This window comes from Pseudophryne corroboree, chromosome 6 (genome assembly GCF_028390025.1).
Source record: "Pseudophryne corroboree isolate aPseCor3 chromosome 6, aPseCor3.hap2, whole genome shotgun sequence".
In the NCBI taxonomy this organism is placed as follows: domain Eukaryota; kingdom Metazoa; phylum Chordata; class Amphibia; order Anura; family Myobatrachidae; genus Pseudophryne; species Pseudophryne corroboree.
The window spans coordinates 240418840-240440790 of record NC_086449.1 but is presented as its reverse complement, the minus strand read 5'-3'; the positions used below and the strand labels follow the sequence as shown (position 1 = coordinate 240440790).

Here is a 21951-nt window from a genome sequence, read left to right as displayed (position 1 = left end):
GCAGGTTATACAAGGGGACACTGACACAGATTCCGACTGTGAGGTTGACACTGGAGATTTGAGAGGGGTAGACCCCAAACTAGGCAAAAGTATTCAATGTATGATAGTTGCTATAAACGAGGTGTTTAAACAACACCTACACCTGAGGAAAAAGATTATTTTAAATTAAATAAAAAGCAGGTGGTGACTTTTCCTTCGTCAAAGGACTTGAATGCATTCTTTGAAGAATCCTGGTCTAACCCAGAAAAGAAATTTACTATTCGTAGAAGGATACTTGTAGCGTACCCTTTCCCTGAGGAAGACAGAAAAAAATGGGACTCACCCCCCATGGTAGACACCTCAGTTTCTAGGCTGTCTAAGAAAATAATTTTGCCTGCCCCAGGGTCAGCTTCATTAAAAGAACCTGCTGACCGTAAGTTGGAGACGACCTTAAAGTCCATCTATATAGCTACTGGTATGTTACTCAGGCCCACAATTGCTTCTGCTTGGGTGGGTAACGCTGTAGAAAAATGGGCAGACAACTTGATTGTTAATATAGACACTATGGATAAGGATGAAATGCTCCTAATTCTAGGTCATATCAAAGATTCTGCAGGTTACTTAGTTGAGGCTATGAAGGATGGTGGTTTGCTGGGTTCAAGATCCTCCGCTATGGCGATTTCAGCCCGTAGGGCACTATGGATCCGCCAATGGAATGCTGATGCAGAATCAAAGAGAAATATTGAGGTGCTCTCCTACAATGGAGAGGCCCTCTTTGGAGACAAGCTGGATGGAATGGAGGATAGGAGGATAGGGATCACTCTCGCCCTCATAAGACTAAGTCGTCTTCTAAAAGGGCTATTACCTTCTCCCAATCCTCGGCCTTAACTGACACGTCCTCTGAGGAGGACGGTGCATATACTGACCCCTCAGACACTGACGCTGATGTTTCAGATGGGGAGGGGAAATCATCCGTGGATGTCTCGAATTTGATTGAGGCGATACGGCTCATTCTTCAAGTGTCTGATGTTTCTGAGCCTGAAACTGTCTCCAAGAGACCTGATAGGTTTAAGCGTAAGAAGGTGGTTAAGCAGGTTTTACCCTATTCTAAACACCTGGTTGACATACGTCCGGAATCCTGGGAAAATCCAGGGACAAAATTTACACCGAATAAGAGACTGATGGCTCGCTATCCTCTCTCTGCGGAGGTGTGTAAAAATTGGGAAACTCCTCCGCCTGTAGATTCTCATGTGGCGTGCATGGTTGTTTCCTCTGCTCTGCCAGTAACTACCGTCACCTCTCTGAAGGAACCGACGTATCGTCATGTGGAGGGCTGTTTAAAAGCGATTTATACCCTTTCGGGGGCTGTGCAAAGGACAACTATTGCAGCGACTTGGGCTGCTGAAGCTGTTGAGGCATGGGCTCAGGAACTCAAGGCGGAACTGCCTTCTGATGCATCTGAGCATGTTCGACAATGTCTCTCATATATTGCCACGGCTTCTCTGTGCATTAAGGAGGCGAGCTCCGATGCCGGGGTGGTCGCGGCCAAGGCTGCTACTGCATCCATTTTGGCCAGACGTATCCTTTGGTTGAGATTCTGGTCGGTGGATTTGGATTCCAAGAAAACCCTGGAGGTGCTTCCTTTCAAGGAACACGTTCTCTTTGGAGAAGACCTCAATAAGATTGTGGCTGACCTGGCTACTGCTTTAACAGCCTGCCTACCTAGTACGGCTCCTTCCGCACAGAAGGTTAAAAGTACTTTTCCTCGGCCCTTTCATACTCCAGGTAAAGCAAAAGGCCAGGCGTACCCAAAGCAAGCTCGTGCTTCCAGGCCTGCCAAGCCCAGACCGAAGCGTGCTTGGGCCTCCCGTCAGCCAGCTTCCAAAACTGACAAGCCGGCCGCATGACGGGGCGGGCCTCCCTCTGGGGGATCCCAGGGTGTGGGGCCGACTTCTAGATTTTACCCAGGAATGGTTGAAGACCACTTCGGATACCTGGGTGAGGGAAGTTGTTGCTCGAGGTTACGCCATACCCTTCAAGAATCGTCCCCCCTCATTGATTTTGCCTAACAGATGTGCCTCTGGATCCGGCAAAAGCAAACACGTTCCACTCGGTGGTACATTCCCTCCTGTCTACAGGAGTGGTGGTACAGGTGCCTCTGACCCAGAGGGGCAAGGGGTTCTATTCACTGCTGTTTCTAGTCCCGAAACCGAACGGGTCTTCGCGGCCCATTCTCAATCAGAAGTCCTTGAACAAGCATGTTCGAATTTCCAAGTTCCGTATGGAAACGCTGCGCTCTATTCTGGCCATGGAGCCTGGAGACTATATGGTCTCCCTGGACATACAGAATGCCTACCTACATATTCCTATTGCGGTATCTCATCAGCAGTACCTGCGGTTTGCAGTAGGCAACCTTCATTACCAATTTTGGGCGTTACCCTTTGGTTTGAGAACGGCTCCGCGAGTTTTCACCAAAGTGATGGCGGTCATGACAGCTTCGCTACGCCGTCAAGGGGTCAGGATACTACCATACCTAGACGATTTGTTAATCCTGGCGATTTCCCCAGAACTTCTCCTGTGTAATCTCGATTTGACGATCCAGTGCATGACAGTCCACGGGTGGCTGATCAACTTTAAGAAATCCTCCCTGGTTCCGGCTCGGAGCATGGTACACCTGGGAGCGTTGTTGGACACCCACAATCAGCGGTTGTTCTTGTCTCAGGAGAAAGTCCTGAAACTTCAGGACAAGATCCGATGCTTCCTATCCCGTCCGCAAGTGTCGATTCATTCGGCGATGCAAGTGCTAGGTCTCATGGTGTCGGCTTTCGACATGGTGGAGTATGCTCAATTCCATTCTCGCCCTCTGCAGAAGTTGATTCTGTCCAAGTGGGACGGCCTGCCTCACCGGATCCGATCTCACATGATCTCCCTTTCTCCGGAGGTCCGCCTGTCACTGAGCTGGTGGCTGCAGGACCGACGATTGAGCAGGGGTCATCCCTTCTGGATATCTAACTGGGTCCTGCTAACGACGGATGCCAGTCTGAGAGGTTAGGGCGCGGTGTTGGAACAACACTCTCTTCAGGGTCGGTGGACCAAAGAGGAGTCACTACTCCCGATAAACATTCTGGAACTGTGGGCAGTGTTCAATGCTTTGACGATGGCCCAGCATCTGATACAGAACAGACCTGTTCAAGTACAATCGGACAACGCCACCACGGTGGCGTACATCAATCATCAGGGCGGCACTCGAATTGAAGCCGCATGGCAATGAGGGAAGTATCAAGGATTCTTCAGTGGGCAGAACGCCATCTGCCGGTCATATCAGCAGTGTTTATTCCGGGCTTTCTGAACTGGGAGACGGACTATCTCAGTCGTCAGGACGTGCATGCCGGAGAATGGAGTCTGCATCCAGAGGTGTTTCAACTTCTCGTGGACATGTGAGGCCTCCCAGATGTGGACCTGATGACGTCTCAACACAATCACAAGGTTCCGGTCATCGGAGCAAGGTCAAGGGATCCTCAAGCAGCGTTCGTGGATGCTCTGTCAATCCCATGGAACTTTCGGCTGCCGTATGTGTTCCCTCCGGTGTCACTCTTGCCCAGAGTAATAAGGAAGCTCAAGCAAGAAGGAGGAAGCCTACTTTTAGTCGCTCCAGCGTGGCCCAGGCGGCACTGGTTCTCCGATCTACAGGGCCTCTCGTTGGATCGTTCACTTCTACTTCCACAACGTCCAGACCTCCTCGTTCAGGGCCCTTGTGTTTACCAGGATTTGGCCCATCTGGCTTTAACGGCATGGCTCTTGAAGCTTCCGTCCTGAGGGCCAAGGGTTTTTCTGAGGCGGTTGTTCAAACTATGTTGAAGACCCGTTAAGCAGGCTTCTGCTCGGATATACCATAGGGTCTGGAATGCTTACTTTACTTGGTGTGCGTCTCACAATTATGACGTTTTCAAGTTTAGTACGGCCAAATTATTGGCTTTTCTACAAAAAGGCCTGGACTTAGGCCTACGTCTGGCCTCCCTCAAGGTTCATATCTCTGCCTTGTCGGTTTGGTTTCAGAGAAAGATTGCTACCCTGCCTGATGTCAATACATTCACTCAGGGTGTGTTGCGGATTCAGCCTCCTTATGTGCCACCTGTGGCCCCATGGGATCTGTCTGTGGTTTTGGAGTCCTTACAAGAGTCTTCGTTTGAGCCTCTTGCCGCTGCTGACCTTCAGTGGCTTTCCCTTAAGGCAGTGGTTTCCAAATTTTTGAATCACGGCGCCCTAGAATATCAGAAATTTTTTCACGGCACCCCTAGGCCAAAACTTTCTTATTGAGAAATTTAGAAAGAAATATTACATTAAGTAGATTGCGTTTATTTGTTATCCTTAGGGTCAGCTGTGTGGTGAGGGACAAGATTTGCTTCTGTTTGGCCACATATTTTATGACTGGCAGCCACCAGCACTGGTTTTGCCTATTATATTGACCATGAATAATTTTAATTGGTCCTGGACCACCAACCCAGGGCACTCCTGCAAGTGTCCCGAGGCACTTCAGGGGGCCACGGCACACAGTTTGGGAACCTCTGCCTTAAGGTGTTGTTCTTGCAGGCTATTGCTTCAGCCAGAAGGGTCTCGGACACGCCCAGGTTATTTACCCAAGGTGGTGTCTTCCTTCCACCTTAACCAGGAGATTGTGGTTCCGGCCTTTAATTCTCCTGAGCTGTCTTCCAAAGAGCGGTCTTTGGATGTGGTACGGGCTCTCCGTATCTATATGAAGAGAACTTCCTCCGTTAGGAAATCAATTCTCTTTTTGTGTTTTTTGGTTTTCACAAACGTGGCTGGCCTGCTTCTAAGCAGACATTGGCCAGATGGATTAGAATGGTGATTGCACATGCTTATGTACAGACTGGCCTTCCAGCTCCTGCTACCATCAAAGCCCATTCTACTCGGTCGGTTGGACCTTCTTGGGCGGCCCACCGTGGTGCGACCCTTGAACAATTGTGCAAGGCGGCTACGTGGTCCTCGAGGAACACGTTCATAAGGTTCTATGCCTTCGATACTTCCACCTCCCAGGGTGCCTCCTTTGGACGCCGAGTTCTTGTGCCCGCTACAGTGCGTCCCCTCCCATGAGGAACTGCTTTAGGACATCCCCGATGTTATCCCTGTGGAACCCCATGTTCCCCCGCTGTAGAAAAGGAGATTTATGGTAAGAACTTACCTTTGTTAAATCTCTTTCTGCGAGGTACACTGGGTTCCACAGGGCTCCCACCCTGACGCACTTAGCTTCTTTGGGTTTGTGTGGCATTAGCCGCTGGTACCTTCTCCTGTCGCGAGAATGTGGTATATGTGGCTGCTAACGGTTGTCGTCTCTTTTACGTGCTACTGCATTGGACTGGTTAACAAAACTGAGCTCCTGTGCACGGAGGCGGGGTTATAGAGGAGGTGGCGCTGTGCATCTTGGGAACAGTAAAAGCTTTTAGCCTGTTAGTGCCTCGGACCAAGATCAAACTCTACACCCCGATGTTATCCCTGTGGATCCCAGTGTACTTCGCAGAAAGAGCTTTAACAAAGGTAAGTTCTTACCATAAATCTCCTTCTTTTTTTTTTGTCAAAATGTTCCTTTCAGTACGTGGACCCCCAATTAGTACATTTCGTCCCCTTGCATGGCTTGCTCCACCCACCATGCTTCGGGCTTGGTGCCTGCTTCACTCTGCTCGGCACAGGTTACTATTCCCAATTGTAGTCCACGTGAATGGTAAAGTATAAAAAAAAAAAGTCCTGAAAATGAAAAAAAATATATATATAAAAACCCCCTCCCTCATGTCGACCTTTTCATGCATCTACAATTGTCATGTCGACCTTTTATCCATGCCAACCATTTGGTGTCAACCTATTGACTGCCGACCTTTTCACTGTCGACCTATCATCCGAATACCGGGTGTAGATACTTATGCAGTAGAGCAAATTAAACATGCTTAGGTGGGATAAGCATAAGGATATCCTTATAAAGAAATAAGAATCAAATAGGGGGGCAGATGTATTAACCTGGAGAAGGCATAAGGAAGTGATAAACCAGTTATATGTGCAAGGTGATAAAGGCAGCAGCCAATCAGATCCTAACTGTTAATTTACATATTGGAGCTGAATGGCTGGTGCCTTTATCACCTTGCACATATCACTGGTTTATCACTTCCTTATGCCTTCTCCAGGTTAATACATCTGCCCCACAGTTTGAGGTAACAATATGGTTATAAAAGGGGCAGACTAGATGAGACAAGTTGTTCTTATCTGCTGTCAAATTCTATGTTTCTACAGTATGTTTTTGGTTGCCTTTAACCCAAATTGCTTACATCTTGAATGCATTTTTTTTAACCATCTACTTCTCATAGTTGAAATAACTACTTTCTGCTTTGCTATAAATTGCTTTGCGTGGTTGTGAAGTCAGACCAGTCTGCAAAATAGTGGACTATCCACTCAACTCACTCAGTACTTGCGCAGTCACCCCAACTTCACAGAAGTTTGGTGTTGATGATCCTCTGTATTCATGAAGCTCCTGGATTCCTCTATTAACCAAACAATGTCACTTTAAAGCAAAGGAATGATTGCAGCTACCACGTGGTAGGTGTTACACAAATGGAAGAGAGGATGTTTCTTTGAATATTCATTCAGGGTATAGGCGGATTATTTAAAAATGAGTGGATTTTGGGTTCCATCTTTAACAGAAAAAAATTATTAATGCATAATCAAGCACATATACTATTGTACAGGAATTATGTTGCTGTTTTCAAAGCCATATGTCTAACCTTTTCACCCAAACTAACTTTTGCTGCTTTTCTGTATAGTTAAAGCGATATTATGAACCAGAGCCTGACTTATTACCACCATTAAAGCTGGAGAAGTGCATCACCGCCCAAAAAGAACAGATCATATTGCAGGAGCCTCTGGTAAGGAAACACGTGTGTAGTATGGTATGCCGGCGGTCGGGCTCCCGGCGACCAGCATACCGGCGCCGGGAGCCCGAAGGCCGGCATAGCGACAGTGTGGCGGGTGCAAATGAGCCCCTTGCGGGCTCGCTGTGCTCGCCACGCTGCGGGCATGGTGGCGCGCGTTTATTCTCCATCCAGGGGGATAGTGGACTCCCACGAGGGAGAATAAGTGTCGGCATACACTTATTCCGGTGTACTGTGCGCTGGGATCCCGACAGCCGGCATACTGAAGACCACCCAGGAAACACAAATGACTCTTTAAATGAACTGTGGAAGTTTCAGAACTTCTACTAAAAGGTGACTATCATCACACAGACTTTCAGACGGTCTTTCCTTGAAGTTCACAAAGAGATCCCAATTAAACTGATTATTTTTCTAGTAGATTTAGTGATATGTTAGGAAGGCTGAATGGTTATGGTATGATTTTCAATATTCTCTTTCTGCCACTGAGTACTATATAAAGTAGCGCTGTGTCCGTGTGAAAGGCATAAAGCTGGGTGCACACCTGAACAGCCCGGCGATCTTGCGACTGACTGATAAGGTGTAATGATATGATATGCCTGTGAACACACTGCATGATCTACTATATGATGGCACAATATAGCGTGTCTGGTGATTGTATCCAAATAATTGTTGCTCCTGTAAACTATGTGCGGTTGTGCATACGCTGCCCAATGTGCACCACATCGTTTATCACATAACACAGATAAACGATGTGATGAGTGACGTGTATTAAAAAAGATTGGGTGTATACACTATACAATGGTCGTGAAGATTGGTGAAAATTAGCACTATTTCATAATACTGAATATTGTATAGTGTGTACCAAGCTTTAGAATAGTGACCCTGTGGTCGTTCCTGGGACAGGTAAGGAGTAGCGTGTGTTTGTTCCTGCTCCCCAGCCAAGCTATACTAAAAGACCTTCCTGACTGTGAATTCAGTCTACATTTGTCCCCGCACCTTGGCTGTGTGTTCCTCTGTCCCGAGATCCATCTCCTGTCTTGGTGCCGGTGGTCTCCAACCGTGTGTATTTGCAATGGGCTTGCTGTTTAGCCACACACTCTGGAGACTGTACGTTCCTGTTGTATTCAAGAGCTTGCTGTAGCTCCCTCCTTCACACAGCTGCATACTTAGCCCTGCTTACCTGATAGACTCCGGTTTGGCGTTTGAGCTGGAGCTCCCTCGGCTTTGGTCCCTGGCACTCTGGTGCTGTCTCCTGATGGGAGCTTGCAGCTGCCTACCTGTTGCCCTATCTGATCTTCTCCTTGGCTGCTGGATCGTTACTTTATTTGCCTGGTTGCTGGCTTGCAGTCTACCTGCATGTCTTCAGGGATCACCGCTTCTGAGCAATAAACATTGATCCTAATTGGCCATTAGCACTGGTGCATCTTACAGTGTGCTCTCCATTTCTCCTGTTTTTTTTTCTTTTGCTCCTTTAACTATTATATTAAAAGTTTTATTTTAACATATACAGTATAATATCAATGTATATATAAGCAGTGTCCCCAAAAGGTTGTTTTCCTTTAGTTGTGTTGCAACCTAGCATTGTGACTACCCTAGTATACTATTGCCTTCTTTCAAACCCAGGAGAGCACCACCAAGGGCCAGATATCTTTCTACACCTTAAAGGTTATTATTTCAGATATAGTTGGTAACCAATTCATGTACCGATAATTGACAAAATCCTGTGCAGGATATCCCAAGTTCTTTAAGGACATGTTTCTCTTCAAACATGTTTTTCGTCCAAAATCTAAATAGATATTTTTGGACCATTGTGAACCTCAGGAACCATGTACAGGTGGACCAGTTCATGATGAATTTATTGAGATCCATTATAATTTACAGGTGAAACATCATTTGCATGTTCTAAGGTCACCAATACCATCTCAGGTGTGCGGTTTGATCATTTTCTGGCTCTGTCTGTTTGTCATGACAGCTGTGGCCACTGTCCTGAGGTCTTGTGCAAGGCAGAGTCACCAACTTTCTTCAGGCTCTCAAAGAGATGTCCGTTCTTTTCTATATGGGAATTTGGGGATAAGGCGTGCAGCTTGCATGGTTCTATTCTAAGGTTTTCCAGAACTCAAAATTCACATTAAAATGGGACAAGTCACACCATCACTCTACCAGGCAACACAGTATCTTTTCAAAGATGTGTCAGTTCGTTCCTTTGATGACTGAAATTCGACAACCTCAACAGACGCTGTCCTTTTGCCATTTGGAATTGTGCAATTCTGACGACCACCAGGCATTCCTTATGGTTACAATAATGGTCCTATAGGATTTTGACATATAAGTTTGCTGTTCCCTTTGGTTGAGATGCTTCTGCTCATTCTTCTAAAGGTAAATATAGAAGGGGTACACTTGCTTTTGTAGCACTGGACTTGCTAAGATGGTTGTGGTACATGACATTATCAGAATGCTGTTGGGTCTGTCATGGTGTGTGCCTCTATGACAGAATCTGTCAGCATAAGCTTTTTACCATCAGTGATTAGCATACCTAGCTATAATGGTATGACTGTTGCCATCATCCTTAAGAAAACAAGTACTTGGGACCCTGCTCAAACTAGAAAGGCTGCTCCAACATAGAGTCATAGTAGATTTGGAAGACTGCTAAAATGACTACTAGTTAGCTTGCTTAATTCTATTTTCTCTGGCTGGGTCCACAGGATTATCCACAGGATAACATTGGGATATTGTCGAGCGACAGCGAAAATGGCACCAACACGGTCACAAGCTTTCTGGCCTCCCAGGATGCATTGGGGCCTCCACTATATAGTCCCGCCCACTGACTCAGTCAGATCAGTTTTTTGCTTGGTGCGGCAGGAGCCGCATGGTCACAGAGCTGCTGTGAAAGCAGCCTCAAGTTTTCATTACTTTAAATTTTTATAGACTTACTGTTTTGGTTTTTGAGCGACTTCTCTTAACAGCGTTTTAAACGCATATTAGAAAGAGTCGCTCCAACAACTCCCCACCGGGTCGCAACAACGCTTACCTTCGCGGTACAGTGCTGTCTCGACGGGCGCCTGTGTCGGATGTTCTAGCAGGTCCAGCAGACGTTACCAGGCTGTGGCCGGAGCATGGGGAGACGGTGAGTCTATGGGCTTCCTCTTACTAGAGGAGTCAGGACACAGCTACACTGATTTGGTGGAGACTGCAAACAGTGTGTTGATGCGCCGAACATCTCGAGTGTGACAGCGCTAAGCTCTGGGGATCATAGGCGCCAGGACTAGGTGAGGCCGCGATCCTCGGAGTTTAAGTCAACAGGGGGTTTCAGACGCTCTCCTGGCCGTCCCTCCTCCGAGTTCATGGCCAGTTCCCGCGTGTCTCTCGTTTCATGAACTGAATGACCTCACTTCCGGCTCAAACGCTACCACGAGGGTACTCGGTCGCAGCTTAGACGCTGTGGTTGTGTACACTGGATATAAACCCGCCCAGACCGAGTCGCAGGCCTTTAGTGTCTGCATGCACGTGGAGTCGCTCAGCGTCCGTGTCCGTTGGTGAGCGTCCGTGTCCGTTATCAGTTACCAAGAGCGGCAGTGTACACCAGTAGCGTCTGAATCCACTCAGCGTCTTACGAGCGTCTTTGCTTGGATATGGAAGTGTGGTGAGTCTCCCTGTATCCCGCTCCCTGGAGGCAGGGTATACAGTACTAAAAATTCCTTCTACTTCTTAGTGTGCACTGTTAATTTTTAGTACCTATTGCATATGAGACCTGTATATTACTGTGTTTTCTGCATGTTATGTTGAAAAAAAGAACCAGTTAAACAGAAGTACAATTTTCCTACTTATGTATTAGTTATTATGGAGGTTGTATTCTCATATGACAATGTCTAATGCTTTAACATGTGACTGACTGCTAGTATGTGTGCTGACTTTTCTGTGTAATGTCAGTCCTGTTCTGACCCTCAAATCAGGTGCTCTGTGGTCAGATTGATTTCACCTCTATATACTGATTATAGGGTGTTGTTCAGTCACAAAATTGTTTAGTCAATATCAGAAAAAATGTCTGTGAGCGGCAAAAGTGATGAGGAGAATTTGTCAAGCACTCCCATATCCCTAACATGCTTATCTTGTAAGTCAGGGGTAATTGATATGAATCAATTGGTCACTTATGAGGGTTTGTGTGCAAACTGTTTCGCTTTTCAGCGAAGTAAAAAACAGGAGTTAGTTCAACCTCCAGTAGAACCACCATGGAATATGTTCGCAAAGACTCTGTCTTCAATAGCGGACAGGTTAGCTCCAGTAGCACCACCTCAAGGGTTAGGTTACACTATGAACCCATACATGCAGCTCCCTTCCTATGGTTTGGTTCCAGTAGCCTCTACAAGTAACCAAGGGGCAGGTAAGACTAAGACAGATACGTCTGTATGGCAGACTACACAAGAGGATACATCGGATGATGATGCGGAAACAATAGATTCAACTCCGTATGATGATCAGTCGCAGAGCTTATAGTTCAGATGATGTAGCTGAACTCATTAATGCAGTAAAGGCTGTGCTTTCTCTGAAAGAACCAGCCAAGACAGCGTTAAAAGCAAAGGCACCTGTATTCAAACGAACAAAGTCAGTGAAAGCTGAATTTCCAGCGTCAGAGGAGTTGACGGAAATGATGGATGAGTCTTGGGCAGCGCCCGGTAAAAAGTATAAGATTCCTAGGAGATGGGATTCTTATTATCCATTTCCTGCTGGAGATTGTTCGAAGAGAGAAGTTCCTCTAAAAGTAGATGCACATGTTCTGCGACTCGTGCATAAATCTGCTTTGCTCCTGTCATCTACCTCTTTGAATGATGTCACAGACAGGAGGGTAGAGAGCCTATTGAAAAATATTTTTTCTCTTGTGGGTGCAGTGGTAAGACCTGCTATCGCTTCGGCCTGGGTAGCAAAGGCAATGGGCGAATGGATAGAGGAACTAGAGAATGACATCCCCTCTCCTACTAGGGAGCAAGAGGATCGTCTTTACCGTTTAAGACAATCTGACCAGTATTTAGAAGAAGCAGCCATTGATGTAGGCACTGTTGCTTCTAAAGCTTCAGCTCTGGCAGTAGTCGCTCGCAGAGCAGTCTGGCTACGGACCTGGAAGGCAGATGCGGAGTCCAAGAAGGAATTGGAAGCATTGCCTTTCGTGGGTAATATATTATTTGGAAAACCTTTATCGGATATCCTAGAGTCAGAGGCTGAATCGAAGAAGGTCAGATTTCCGGCTACCTACAACCCTAAGTCCAAGGGTTTAAAATTTCGCTCATTTCGCTGGCAAAGCAAAGCGAAAGGTAAAGAGGAGCCTAAACAACCCCAGTTTAAATCCAGGGGTAGGAAGCAGTAGGCTAGCAAGAAGCCAGCTTCCAAACCTGAACAGAAACCCTCAGCTTGAAGAGACGGGCCTCCGCCTGGAGGATTCCAGGGTTGGGGGCCGACTCCTGCAATTTGCACACACATGGCAACAGTCAACAACAGATGCCTGGGTGCAGAAGGTAGTATCTCCGGGGTATGGGTTCCCATTCAGGAGGCAGCCTCCTCAAAGATTTTTTTGCACCCGTCTCGTATAGAGTCGAAGGCCAATGCCCTGCAAGAAGCAGTCCAAAAATTACTGCAGTCAGGTGTGATTGTCCCAGTACCTCCATCACAAAAGGGACAGGGGTATTACTCCAATCTGTTTCTAATCCAGAAACCAAATGGGTCATACCGACCAATTCTAAATCTGAAGATGTTGAACAATTACATATGGATCCCGAAGTTCCACATAGAGACGTTACGCTCCATAATGTTGGCTATGGAACCAGGAGACTATATGGTATCTCTGTATGTACAGGATGCTTACCTACATGTACCTATAGCACTATCACATCAGTGTTACCTCAGGTTTGCCATCCTCAAGGAACACTTCCTGTCCAAGCTCTGCCCTTCGGGCTAGCTATAGCACCCAGGGTGTTTACCAAGATCATGGTGGTTATGGCAGCTTGTCTGCGCAAACAAGGGATAAGAATATTCCCATACCTAGACGACCTATTAATCTTAGCACAGTCGCAAGATTTACTGTTGAGCCATCTCCAACAGACGATAGTTTGTTTACAGAGACACGGGTGGCTCATAAATTGGGAGAAGTCGTCCCTGAATCCGTCACAGCGGATGGTTCATTTGGGAGCCATATTGGATTCAGACCTACAGAGAGTTCTCTTACCAGAGAAGAAAATAGTCAAGGTGCAGGTCATGGCTCAGGAAGCGTTGCAAGCCCAGACAATGTCAGTCCATGCAGCAATGCGACTGTTGGGTCTGATGGTATCAACGTTCGACATGGTGGAATTTGCGCAATTCCACTCCAGACCGTTGCAGCATCTCATTTTGACCAAATGGAACGGAAATCATCAAACAATAAAGAAGCAGATGATAAAGATTCCAGTAAATGTAAAAAGGTCTCTAGCATGGTGGCTACAGACAGACCATTTAAACAAGGGGAGACCCTTTTGGATAAAAGAGTGGCAAGTCCTGACGACAGATGCCAGCCTGCAAGGCTGGGGGGCGGTACTCGGAAGCCTATGGTTCCAGGGAAAATGGACCGCAAGGGAAAGTCGCCTGCCGATAAATCTGTTAGAAATAAGAGCCATTTACTTGGCGCTAGTTCAGGCAAAGGACAATCTACAAGGAAGACCAGTCCAGATCCGCTCAGACAATGCGACGGCAGTAGCATACCTCAATCATCAAGGAGGAACTCACAGCAAGAGTCTGATGGAGGAAGTAACTCCCATTCTAAAATGGGTGGAAATCCATCTCCCAGCATCGTCAGCAGTATTTGTCCCGGGTGTCCTAAATTGGGAAGCGGATTTTCTCAGTCGGCACACCATTCAGGAAACCGAATGGGCACTACACCCAGAAGTGTTTCAGACACTGGTGAACAGATGGGGTCTACCAGAGATAGACCTTATGGCGTCTCGTCTAAACAACAAAGTTCTGAGGTACGGATCAAGAACAAGGGACCCAGGAGCGATCCTGGTAGACGCACTGTCAGTAGAATGGAGGTTTCGGCTGGCATATCTGTTCCCTCCAGTATCTCTGTTACCCAGAGTAGTGAGAAAGATAAAACAGGCAAAAGGAGCAATCATTCTAATAGCTCCAGCTTGGCCAAGAAGGCATTGGTACACAGATCTGTTGAGAATGTCCGTGGAAGCACCGATACTGCTCCCTCAACGTCCAGATCTGTTAATGCAGGGTCCTTGTTGTCACAGTTATCTGGATCGTCTGTCTTTGACGGCGTGGCTGTTGAAACCTCTATCTTAGAGGCTAAAGGATTTTCAAAGCAGGTAATCCAAACCATGCTTAGAGCAAGAAAGCCTTCTTCGGCCCGTGTATATCATAGAATATGGCAAGCCTATATTCATTGGTGTTCTGGAAAAAATTATAATCCGAGATCTTTTAAAGTAGCTAGAATTTTGGATTTCCTGCAGGCAGGATTGGATAAAGGGTTGAAGGTTGCTTCCTTGAGGGTGCAAGTCTCAGCGTTGACTGTATGGTTTCAGCAGAAGATTGCTGACCTACAGGATGTACGTACTTTTTTCCAAGGAGTAGTACATATTCAACCTCCATTTGTTCCTCATGCAGCTCTCTGGGATTTGAATTTAGTTCTTACATTTCTCCAGGGTCCTTTGTTTGAACCACTTGAGAGAGCAGATCTTAAGTGGTTAACAGTTAAAGTTCTTTTTTTACTGGCAATGGCGTCAGCCAGAAGAGTGTCAGATTTAGGAGCATTATCATGTAAGTCTCCTTTCCTAAGTTTTTTTCCAGACAGAGCAGTTCTCAGAACGAGATCTAGTTATCTTCCAAAGGTGGTGTCAAAGTTTCACCTGAATGAAGAGATTGTAGTCCCAGCTTTTTAGGTATCGGGACTATCTGCGGGAGAAGCGTCACTGGACGTGGTCCGGTCTTTAAAAATCTACATAGATCGTACTAGTGCCATCAGGAAAACAGATTCCCTCTTCATCCTCTACGGATTCCATAGGAGAGGTTGGCCTGCTAGTAAACAGACGCTGGCGAGATGGCTCCGAATGGTAATATCTGAAGCTTATTCTCATGCAGATCTCCCTATTCCGGCTAATGTCTCTGCACACTCTACACGTAAGGTAGGTCCTTCTTGGGCAGCACAACAGGGTGCATCAGCAGAACAGATATGTAAGGCAGCCACATGGTCTTCCATAAACACATTCATCAGACATTATGCATTGGATACTTTTGCCTCTCATGACGCAGACTTCGGGCGAAAGGTCCTCCTGTGCAATCAGGAGCGTCCCCACCACTAAAATGGCTTTGGGAATCCCAATGTTATCCTGTGGATAATCCTGTGGACCCAGCCAGAGAAATGAACGTTATGGTAAGAACTTACCGTTGATAACGTGATTTCTCTTATGTCCACAGGTATCCACAGGGATCCCACCCGGACGCATCTGATTTGAGGATCTAGACAAACACTAAAAACCTCTTCCTTCTTGTATGGAAGGGTGTGCATGTGTGTTCTTATCGCCTGTACAGGTCTCTACCTAATGTTCCTGCCTATAATCGCTGTGGAAAGAACTGATCTGACTAAGTCAGTGGGCGGGACTATATAGTGGAGGCCCCAATGCATCCTGGGAGGCCAGAAAGCTTGTGACCGTGTTGGTGCCATTTTCGCTGTCGCTCGACAATATCCCAATGTTATCCTATGGATACCTGTGGACATAAGAGAAATCACGTTATCAACGGTAAGTTCTTACCATAACGTTCATTTTGCTGCATGGTTTGGATAATGGGTTAAAACAGAGTCCCTTCAAGGCTCAACTCTCTATATTCTCTGTTGTCTTTCTGTAGGGTACGTAACTCTTATTTGAAGTGCAGGTTTTTTACGTGACTTGGCACAACTGCACCCACCAGTCATTCCTCCACTTGTTCTTTTTACTTGATTTTAGTACTGATGTGAAGTTTCTCACATGGGAGGTGGTATTTCACCGGTTTAATTCCATGGCCCAGAGTTTGTTGCAGAGAGAGACTCTGTCTTACAAGTCTGATTGTTTTCATGACAGGGCAGTTCTCCATACAAAACCATCTTTTCAACCTAAGGAAGTTTCACTTAAATCAGTACATTCTGATTTCAGCACTAGGTTGGTATCATTCCAAGTAGGAAGAGGCAGCACTTCACTCATTGGACATCATTAGGACATTGAAGATTAATGTCAAGGGACATTTGAGCTTTTGAAACCTGATGATCTGTCTATGTTGTTTACAAAAGAGGTTGGTGTGCGTCCTACAGATGATAATCACTTTTGTGTTTCAGCACGCTTATATTCCATTCTTCACAACTTGAAGGCACGTTCTACCAAACCAGCAAGCTCTTGGTGTGCAGCAAACTTGGTTGCGCAACTGTTGGGCAGCCATACGGTCCTCGAATTTTACAAGTTGTTTGTTTTTGCTTTTAAAAGTATAGGGGGATATGTATCAAGCTTTGGAGAGTGATAAAGTGGAGAAGTTGACCAAAGCATCCTATACGCTTCTAACGGTCATTTATCTAGCACGCTTTCCTTCTGACAGCACCACTGATCCAGTAGCAACTCTTGTGCTGGATGCAAGTGCTGTGATATTGCAGACAACACTGAGAAGTTTTCTCAGTCTTGCAGCATGTGTGGCCTAAAAACCACCATGATGCCAGGTAGGTAAAATCAAATTTGGACAAAATGCTCAACTGAAGATCTATCAGCCTTTGTGTGAGGTAATCTTTTGTCTGCATTAACAGTTACCAATGATGCTGGAAATAGTCCAGCGACTCTGCCCAAGGGTCCAAGCAATGTATGCCCAAAGTGGACACTCCTCTTCTCTCATTGGGAGCCAGTGTGTTGCCAGATTTATGTTACAAATATGGGGGGGAAATTCCTACAGTTCATCTGTATTGTTATGATGGTTAATTTACATAAACGAATACCTTTTGGTTAATTGTGACTGGAAGCAGGAGCGGATCTTGGTGCGGCAAGCAGTGCCTTCGCCCGGGGCGCTGCGGCCTGGGGACGCGGCCGCAGTCACCCCGCAGGCACCGCCGCCTGCCCGCACCCCACTCCACGGCTGCAGCAAGACGCCGTGGGCTGTGTGGGCGTCCGCCGCAGCCAGCTCCAGGGACAGACACTAGAGGTCAGTATTGACCTCTAGTGTCTGTGCGGCGCTGCTATGGGAGAGACGTCAAGACGTCTCTCCCATAGAGCTGAGCCGGCAGCCAGACGGAGCAGCAGCAGCGATCGGAAAGCAGGTGCGGGGCAGTGGTAAGTATTGTTTTTTTTTTATTTTTGTGTGTGTGGACAACTACTGGGGGCAAAGAAACGGGGCACAACTACTGGGGGCAAAGAAAGAGGGGTCACAACTACTGGGGGCAAAGAAAGGGGGCACAACTACTGGGGGCAAAGAAAGAGGGGGCACAACTACTGGGTGCAAAGCAACAGGGGGCACAATTACTGGGGGCAAAGCAACAGGAGGCACAGCGACAGGGGGTACAACTACTGGGGGCAAATCAACTGGGGGGCACAACTGCTTGGGGCAAATCTGGGGGCACAGCTACTGGGAGCATAACTGTGGCCACGCCCCTCCCCTATGAGGCCACGCCCCTATTTTTTGCGCGCACAAACTGTTTTGGGGCGGGGGGGGGGGGGGGGGGGTGGTGGAAACTTTCGCACTGGGCGCCACAAGGTGTACAACCGGCCCTGACTGTAAGACATGTTTTCTAATAATTTTATAGGTATGTCTAAGTTTTCTATATATGTCTTTATAAAATAATGTATTGATATTTTGCATATATTGCAGGCACACTTGCTCAGCACTATTCACAGTTGTCTTAACTGGTATAAGCATAGGAGCAGTCTACTGCAGGAGAGAGGAATGGATGATGAAGACGATGATGACTGCATGGCATGTCGGCAAGAAATTGATGAAATCCTGGAATCCATCACCAGGAGAATGACTAAATGTGATCTGGAGGAATTTGAGCTGGTAATTCTAATCCGTTATGAAAAGAAATGTAAACATTTTGTTTAAACATTTTGTCTTAACCATTCTCTGCTTCGTCCCCATAGGACAAGGCGGCTGAATTCTCCCTGACTTCTGGTGTCGGGATGAAAAACTACAACTATGCTGTTTTGGTTATGGGAGTATGCGAGGTGCTGATTGAGTACAACTTTTCCACAGCAAATTTTAGGTAGGTAGAATATTCAGAGCTTCTTTAAGCAGCACTGAAACTGGAGGGAGGTAGGTTCAGGGAAAATCTGAGGAAAAATTACTTTACAGGAAGGGTAGTGGACAAGTGGAATAGCCACCCATCAGAGGTGATAGAGCAATTTAAACATGCATGGGATAGACATAAGGATATCCTTACAAAGAAATAAGGGTAAAATAAGGTAGTATACTTTATACTATAATCAATAGTGTTTTTGTAATGCCATTACATGGTTACTCTGTTTCTTTCCAGCATGTGATACTAAGGAGTTTATTTACTAAAGGTCACTTTTCATTTTTTTTTTCTTTTTTCTCTAGCATCCTTAAGGGATATTGGGGACACATTAGTACGATGGGTATAGACGGGGTCCAAAGGAGCCAGTGCACTTTAAATTTCTTCCACAGGGTGTGCTGGCTCCTCCCCTCTATGCCCCCTCCCACAGGCAGTTTAGGAAAAAGTGCCCTCAGGAGAGGATGCACACTCTGGAGCTCCAGAGAGATTTCTTCAGTTTCTTTTAAAATATTATTATTTTCGATATGCTGTTTGGGCCTTGTGAGGTGCAGAGCCGCTTCCCCGCTGCATGACCACCGTCCTGAGGGGCTGTTTGTTCTGCGGGGCACTGTGCCTTAGCTGTCACAGTCGCAGCATGCCGCACACCCCTAACGCTGCCTGAAGGTGATCGTCGGTGGTGAGTACAAACTGGGGATTCCACTAGGTTCATGGTGCGGCAAAAGCGCGGGTGAGGCATACTGGTCCCTCCTGGGGGAACCCGCTGTAGCCCCTGCATGACACTGGCTGACATTTGCTGTACTTAACATTTATGTGACACTACAGCGCATTTACGAGACCTAGCCAGTACAAATATGTACAGTAGCTCCGGCGCCATTAAGGGGGGCGGTGCTATATCAGAGCGGGCTCAGCTGCATTTTGGCACCTTCCTCTGCATAAGCAGCAGCAGCAGCCTCACATAGCTCCACCGGTCTGTCACACGCTAAATTACTGGTACAAGGTGTTTGAGTAGGGGGAGAGCCGCTATTTGTGCACCATATTCCTCTAGGGGAATTCTATTTAGAAGCAGTTTAACTGATATATCTATATAAAAAACGCTGACAGCCTCACTGGGGCTTTGCAGTGTTGGTGTGCTGGTGTCCTCTCTAGCTCCTTGTCTCCTCTCACATGCAATAGGGCAGGCTTGTTTGTAACTCAGTCTGTGTTGTATGTGCTATTGTGTGTTACTACATAATGGGGAAACAACAATTATGCAGTATTTGTAATGCCAGATTCTCCCCTCCCTCATATGGTTCCTTATCATGTGAGCAGTGTAGTCAGCCATCACAAAATGCTGACAATGTGGGGGAGAGTCACGAGCCCTCCTGGCTGGGGGCTATCAAAAATATGATGTCTGATATGTCATCTCAATTAACTGCTAATGCCAATAAAACACAAGAACTGTAACAAGCAGTAGCAAGTCTAGCTGCCAGGGCTGATGCCCCCCATCCTCCCCCTGTCTACTATAGGTGCACATAAACGTGCTTTACCTGCACTCCTATCAGCTACTGATGATGATATACATGATGATGGGGATGATGTGGACTCCATAACTGGGGACTCCACCCCTGCACAGTGTATTGAACCCCTCATTTTGGCTATAAGGGATGTACTAAAGCTATCCCTGGAGGACGCTACAAATCAGCAATAATTTTTCCTCCCACAAGACAAACTGACAGTCACTTTTCCTGATTCCAAGGAATTAGATGATTTGTTAGCCTGGAAAACTCCAGATAAAAAATACCAGGTGTCAAAAGATTTTTGCATACCTTTCCCCCTGAAGGCAGAAAGTTCTAGGGAGAATCTCCAGCTGTAGATGTCTCTGTCTCGCGCCTTTCCAAAAAGGTGGTACTCCCTGCCCCAGGATCCTTCACGGTAAAGGACCCTGGGGATAGAAAAATTGAGGCCACACTGAAATCTATCTACACTGCTGTAGGTGTATCTCAAAGACCAGTCATTGTAGGCTGCTGGATGACACATACAATTCATTCCTGGGCTACTCAAATTCAGGAGGGTCTCTCGGGGGATATGTCCCTGGTTACTACAGTTACTTTCCTGAAACACATTCAGGACACGGCTAGAGTCCTCTGTGACTCCCTAAAAGAGATTGGCAATATTAATGCTAGGACCACTGCTATGGCTGTAGCTGCACACAGAGCCGTATGGTTGCGTCAGTTGATTGCAGATGCTGACTCCAAACGAAATGTGTAATCTCTTCCCTTCACAGGTTAATGGCTCTTCGGAGGTGAATTGGATGTTTTTCCAAGGTTACTGCTGGAAAATCCACATTTCTCATACGTCCTAGAGGATGCTGGGGACACTTCATAGACCATGGGGTATAGACGGGATCCACAGGAGACATGGGCACTCTAAGACTTTTAATGGGTGTGAACTGGCTCCTCCCTCTATGCCCCTCCTCCAGACTCCAGTTAGCTTCTGTGCCCAGAGAGACTGGACACTAAACAGGAGAGCTCTACTGAGTTTCTCTGAAAATACTTTTTGTTAGGTTTATTATTTTCAGGGAGCAATGCTGGCAACAGGCTCCTTGCTTCGTGGGACTGAGGGGAGAGAAACAGACCTACTTCTAGTGAGTTCAAAGGCTCTGCTTCTTAGGCTACTGGACACCGTTAGCTCCAGAGGGTCTGATCGCTAGCTGTGCTAGATGCTCGTTCCCGGAGCCGCGCCATCACCCCAATAACAGAGCCAGAAGAAAGAAGCTGGGTGAGTATTAAGAAGATCAGAAGACTTCAGTAGATGGTAGAAGATCAGAGTATGAGGTACCGCGCAGCGGTCGCGCTGCGCGCCATGCTCCCACACACACAGCGGCACTGACGGGTGCAGGGCGCAGGGGGGGGCGCCCTGGGCAGCATAAACCCTTAGCTCTGGCATTGGCAGATAAAAAAGGTGCCTGGGCACACATTATACCCCCGCCAGTATAAATATGTATTTTCATGCAGCAGGACTGAAGCGCGCCATTACAGGGGCGTGGCTTAGCCCTCACAGCATTAACCAGCGCCATTTTCTCTCCACAGGACTGCAGAGACGCTGAGCCTGGCCTCCTGCACTGCTGTACAAGTAACAGGGTGCAAAAGGGGGGGGGGGGGCACAGTTGTTTTGGTGCTATGTTATTTATATAAAAACCGCAAAAGGCGCTGGGTTGTGAGCTGGTAAACTCCCTTGGGTGTCTCTAACAGGCTTGACTGTGGGTCTGGTCCCTATAGACCAGTGGCGTTGTTGGTGTCGGTACACCTGGGTTGGCATGTCTGCAGCTGAGGGCTCCGCCACAAACGGCTATGGGAAGGTCTCTGTCGGCACCGCCGACTCCTAACGGGTACTTGGTACATGTACATAGATGGCAACATGTCAGTATATGTATGTTTTTTCCAAGAGAAAATTATATGGGAGACACAGCAGGGGGTGGGTGACCCTGTCGGCACCATGAAATCTGACTGGGTAGAAATTAACATGATAATGTGATGCATTTCTATAACAGCTATACCTGGAGATATATATATATATATATATATATATATATATATGTAGTGTGGTTACATAGATCTGTGGATCGAACACAGATGTAGTAATATTTGTGGAGGGTGTATTATTCTATATATATGTATTTCCCTCAGACCCCTCAGTGTCGTAGAAATGTTATTTTGCCCAGTTACTGCTCCCTGAGATCGACACGAATACTATTTCTTATGTCGACCATAATGTTTCCTGATTAGATCCACAACGTCGGCATTC

General features: G+C 46.7%; 1 protein-coding gene across 3 annotated transcripts in view; it reads left to right on the top strand.

The window, feature by feature from the left end:
- Positions 1 to 21951, top strand: part of FANCI (FA complementation group I) — a 297155-nt gene that overhangs the window by 116145 nt on the left and 159059 nt on the right. For all 3 annotated transcript variants that reach the window (XM_063925787.1, XM_063925788.1, XM_063925786.1), the window contains exons 20-22: positions 6804 to 6905; positions 17748 to 17933; positions 18017 to 18138. In XM_063925787.1, coding sequence (XP_063781857.1) covers positions 6804 to 6905; positions 17748 to 17933; positions 18017 to 18138 — 410 coding nt within the window. The remainder of the gene's footprint in view (positions 1 to 6803; positions 6906 to 17747; positions 17934 to 18016; positions 18139 to 21951) is intronic.